The sequence below is a fragment of the Austrofundulus limnaeus genome, unplaced genomic scaffold (genome assembly GCF_001266775.1).
Source record: "Austrofundulus limnaeus strain Quisiro unplaced genomic scaffold, Austrofundulus_limnaeus-1.0 Scaffold280, whole genome shotgun sequence".
Classification (NCBI taxonomy): domain Eukaryota; kingdom Metazoa; phylum Chordata; class Actinopteri; order Cyprinodontiformes; family Rivulidae; genus Austrofundulus; species Austrofundulus limnaeus.
Window position 1 is genome coordinate 603,633 of NW_013952682.1, and position 3,226 is coordinate 606,858.

At 41.0% G+C, this 3,226-nt stretch overlaps 1 protein-coding gene across 1 annotated transcript in view; it reads right to left on the reverse strand.

The window, feature by feature from the left end:
* LOC106526533 (delta-1-pyrroline-5-carboxylate synthase) overlaps positions 1-3,018 on the reverse strand; it is a gene marked incomplete at its 5' end in the record, with an annotated part of 12,028 nt that extends 9,010 nt beyond the window's left edge. Inside the window, 6 exon segments of the mRNA XM_014021160.1 lie at positions 1,050-1,140; positions 1,276-1,434; positions 2,012-2,116; positions 2,191-2,340; positions 2,422-2,573; positions 2,911-3,018. Coding sequence (XP_013876614.1) covers positions 1,050-1,140; positions 1,276-1,434; positions 2,012-2,116; positions 2,191-2,340; positions 2,422-2,573; positions 2,911-3,007 — 754 coding nt within the window.
* Between the last annotated feature and the right edge of the window lie 208 nt (positions 3,019-3,226).

Here is a 3,226-nt window from a genome sequence, read left to right on the forward strand (position 1 = left end):
ATAATATTGTCCTAATATTGCTCTATTGCTGTAATATAGTTCAGTTTAGTGTCATGTCAACAATTGCATTGGCAATGTGGCCTCTTTCTACACACATACAAACCAACACCTGGCATTGCCCTCTGCCACAGCTCCAATAGTCTTATGGTTAGTGCCATGAACTTTCATGTGGAAGATCACAGGTTGAAACCCAGCTAAAACAACTTTAACAAAAAATCTTTGTCAAAAGCCTCAGGAATGATTTAAGTCCAGACGAGTTCTTGAACACTAGCTTGTTGTTGTTAGCATTTAGCAGAACGGACTCTGTGCTGCATTCAGGAGGTAACAGACTTTACATGTTCTCAAATTGGGAGTAGTTGTTACAATGTTTTTATGTTTATAATTATACAGTTTGAGTGTAACATAGATGGTTAATTGGTAAAATAGTATAAATAATTCTTAAAATGACTGGTTGCTTTTCAGCACGGGGTACTGTAATTATTTTTCTAGTGAGAAACTTGTTTTTTCTGACACCATTTGAACGTTGCTCGGGCCGTGCCGGATGGGAAGCGGCTTGACCAAAAAGGATAAAAATAAAGAAACGCACTCACCGCCGCTGGCAAACATATACATATATGATCGGTTCTGTTTGTTATGATATCGGGCCGATAACTGTCATACATCCCTATATTGTACTGTTTTACACTAAACAATAAGGCTCATTTTGATAGTTGTGGATATGTATAATGTATACAGAACAATATTTTATGTAAAATATGTGTTTCCAATACATTACTGTGCTTACAAGGTAGTCTGAAATGTTTAATAAGAACCTTTAGATGTAATATGTACATGAAATGATTTGGCTCACTATTTGGCAAGGAACCAGAGAGTTTTGTCTCTTTCTTGTCCTTAATGCATAATAAGCACTTATTAATGATTTATAAAGTGTTTACAGAAGAATTAATCTATCTATATGAGTCATCTATAAGGGGAGAATTATTTTAAAGGGGTACCAAAACAATAGTTAGTTTAAGGAAACAAATAATCAACTTCTTTTTTTATTTTACCTTGAACRTCAGACAGCGCAATAAGAAGATCAGCTTTCATTTCAACAGCAAGTCGTGCGGCCAAGCTGTCGTTATCTTTTATGCTTATTACCTGCAACACAAAACAAATAAATATGAAAACATTTTACTGATTAGAGCTCATCAGTCACAACTCGTGTTAGCAGCTGTGTGAAGTTATGCACGTCCCTCTTTAGCATTCCCAGCTCGCCCGACACCCGGTACCCACATTTACCCCCTGCAGGTCACTGTTGGGGACAGGGGGGGGGACGACGGCGTCGTTGGTGTTGATGATGGGCACRATGTTCATCCGGAGCAGCTCGTGCAGCGTGCTGTTCAGGTTGCGACGCTTCTGCTCGTCGTGAAAATCCAGATTCGTGACCAAAATCTGAACAACGAGACACAAATAAGTTAGTGACTTTTTAAATGACRTGCTTATCCTTCAGATACAAAAAGTCAAAGAAAACTTTGTTWTATTTAAGAAACTTGGCACACCACACATTATTTTACCCATTTAGACACATAACTGGGCTATTTTCTTTTGAAWTTKGCTCGGCAAAAGGGACACAGGAAGTGACATCAAAGGGGAACTCCTTAAAGAAAACAACTCTCTGGTCTTTGTTTGTTGAAACATTATGATCTGAACACTGACTTTTATTTTGTTTCTGTCTGATAACGACTCAAAATAATCTAAAACCTCAGACTCCTCTCCACAGTCTGGGCTGTTGAGCATTTTAGCTTAGCTCTATTCAAATGCAGACATTCCCCTTTGACATCACTTCCTGTTACTTCACATGCAAATATCTCAACAACTGTTCATCTCAGCAGCATGAAAATTATTTTGTAAAATGTTCTCAGTGTTTTCTTTCCAAAAATGCATTTGTATTATTAAATTATTTTGATGTCACAGACACTAAGTTGTCCTCTGTGAGTGTTTTGCTCAGAACCAAAGCCCGGGTCCTCACCTGTGCAGTGCAGATGCTGTACTGGGTAAACATGGCTTCATATAACGCCATCARACCGCTCTGTCCTGCAGCTGCACACGCTCTGGCCTCCAGAACTGGAACCGACTGAGGAGAAAATTAAAGGTGACTAATCGAATTGTGAAAAACGTTTATAAATCTGCGAGTTGAAGCATAATCACAATATCTTTGAGTTGGTTCTGTCCGGAGTGTAACGCCTGTCTGACGCTCTGAGACAAAAGAATCTCGTGTCTGAGTCGCTGCTTCCCGAACGCCACGGCTCCACTCGTAACGATCATCATCTCCCTGCCTTGGTTCTGCAGCATGGCCACCTGACAGACACACACACACACACACAGGTTCGTTACACCGCGTCGCTGCCAAGGCCACGCCCGACTCGTGCCTCTCGTCACCTGCTCCACGATGGAGGCCAGCCGGCCCAGTGCCAGGCCGCACTCGTCCCCGCGCGTCACCACGGCGCTGCCCAGCTTCACCACGATCCGCTTGGCCTGCTTCAGCTCGCTGCGGTGGGCGAAGGACTTCCCGTGGGGACGCGGGAGGAAAACTGAAAGAAATCAACGTGTCATCTCRGCACCACATCACTAAACAGGAAGTTCTCGCACTGAACAGTCACAGGTTTCTGCTTTTATTTTGACAGGCTGACTCCGCGGGCAGCTACAGGTAAAAAAAAACAAAAAACAACGCAATTTTTATCTTGTTGTGAAACTTCTGGGACATTTTTCTGAAAAGTGCTGAAAGCTCTCAACGCACTATGGAGTTCTTTGCCAAAGTATTTGTTTTATGCACCTGTATTTTTACAAGTTGTGTACCAAAGGTAACTCCAGCTGTAGAGGTGGACTGGGAGGATGTGAGGGTTGTGAGTTTTGGAGAGGATTACTTACATTTAGTCTGGGAATATGTTCTGCTGGATGTTAGACACACATTTGTCAGCCGGATTTTAGGTGGCAGGCGAGAGCACAAAGCCAGCCTGGCAAACATGGCTCCAACAGCTGAGGATGAAGATGAAAAACACACAAAATCAATGTCAGGTCACTGTAACCTCATCAGAAATCAGCACCAATTTTATAGGAGTATAAATGGATAATTACTATTTATTATTCTCTGCTAATACATATATATATACATATATACATTATATATACATATATACATTATATATACATATATACAAATATACATTATGTATACATACATACA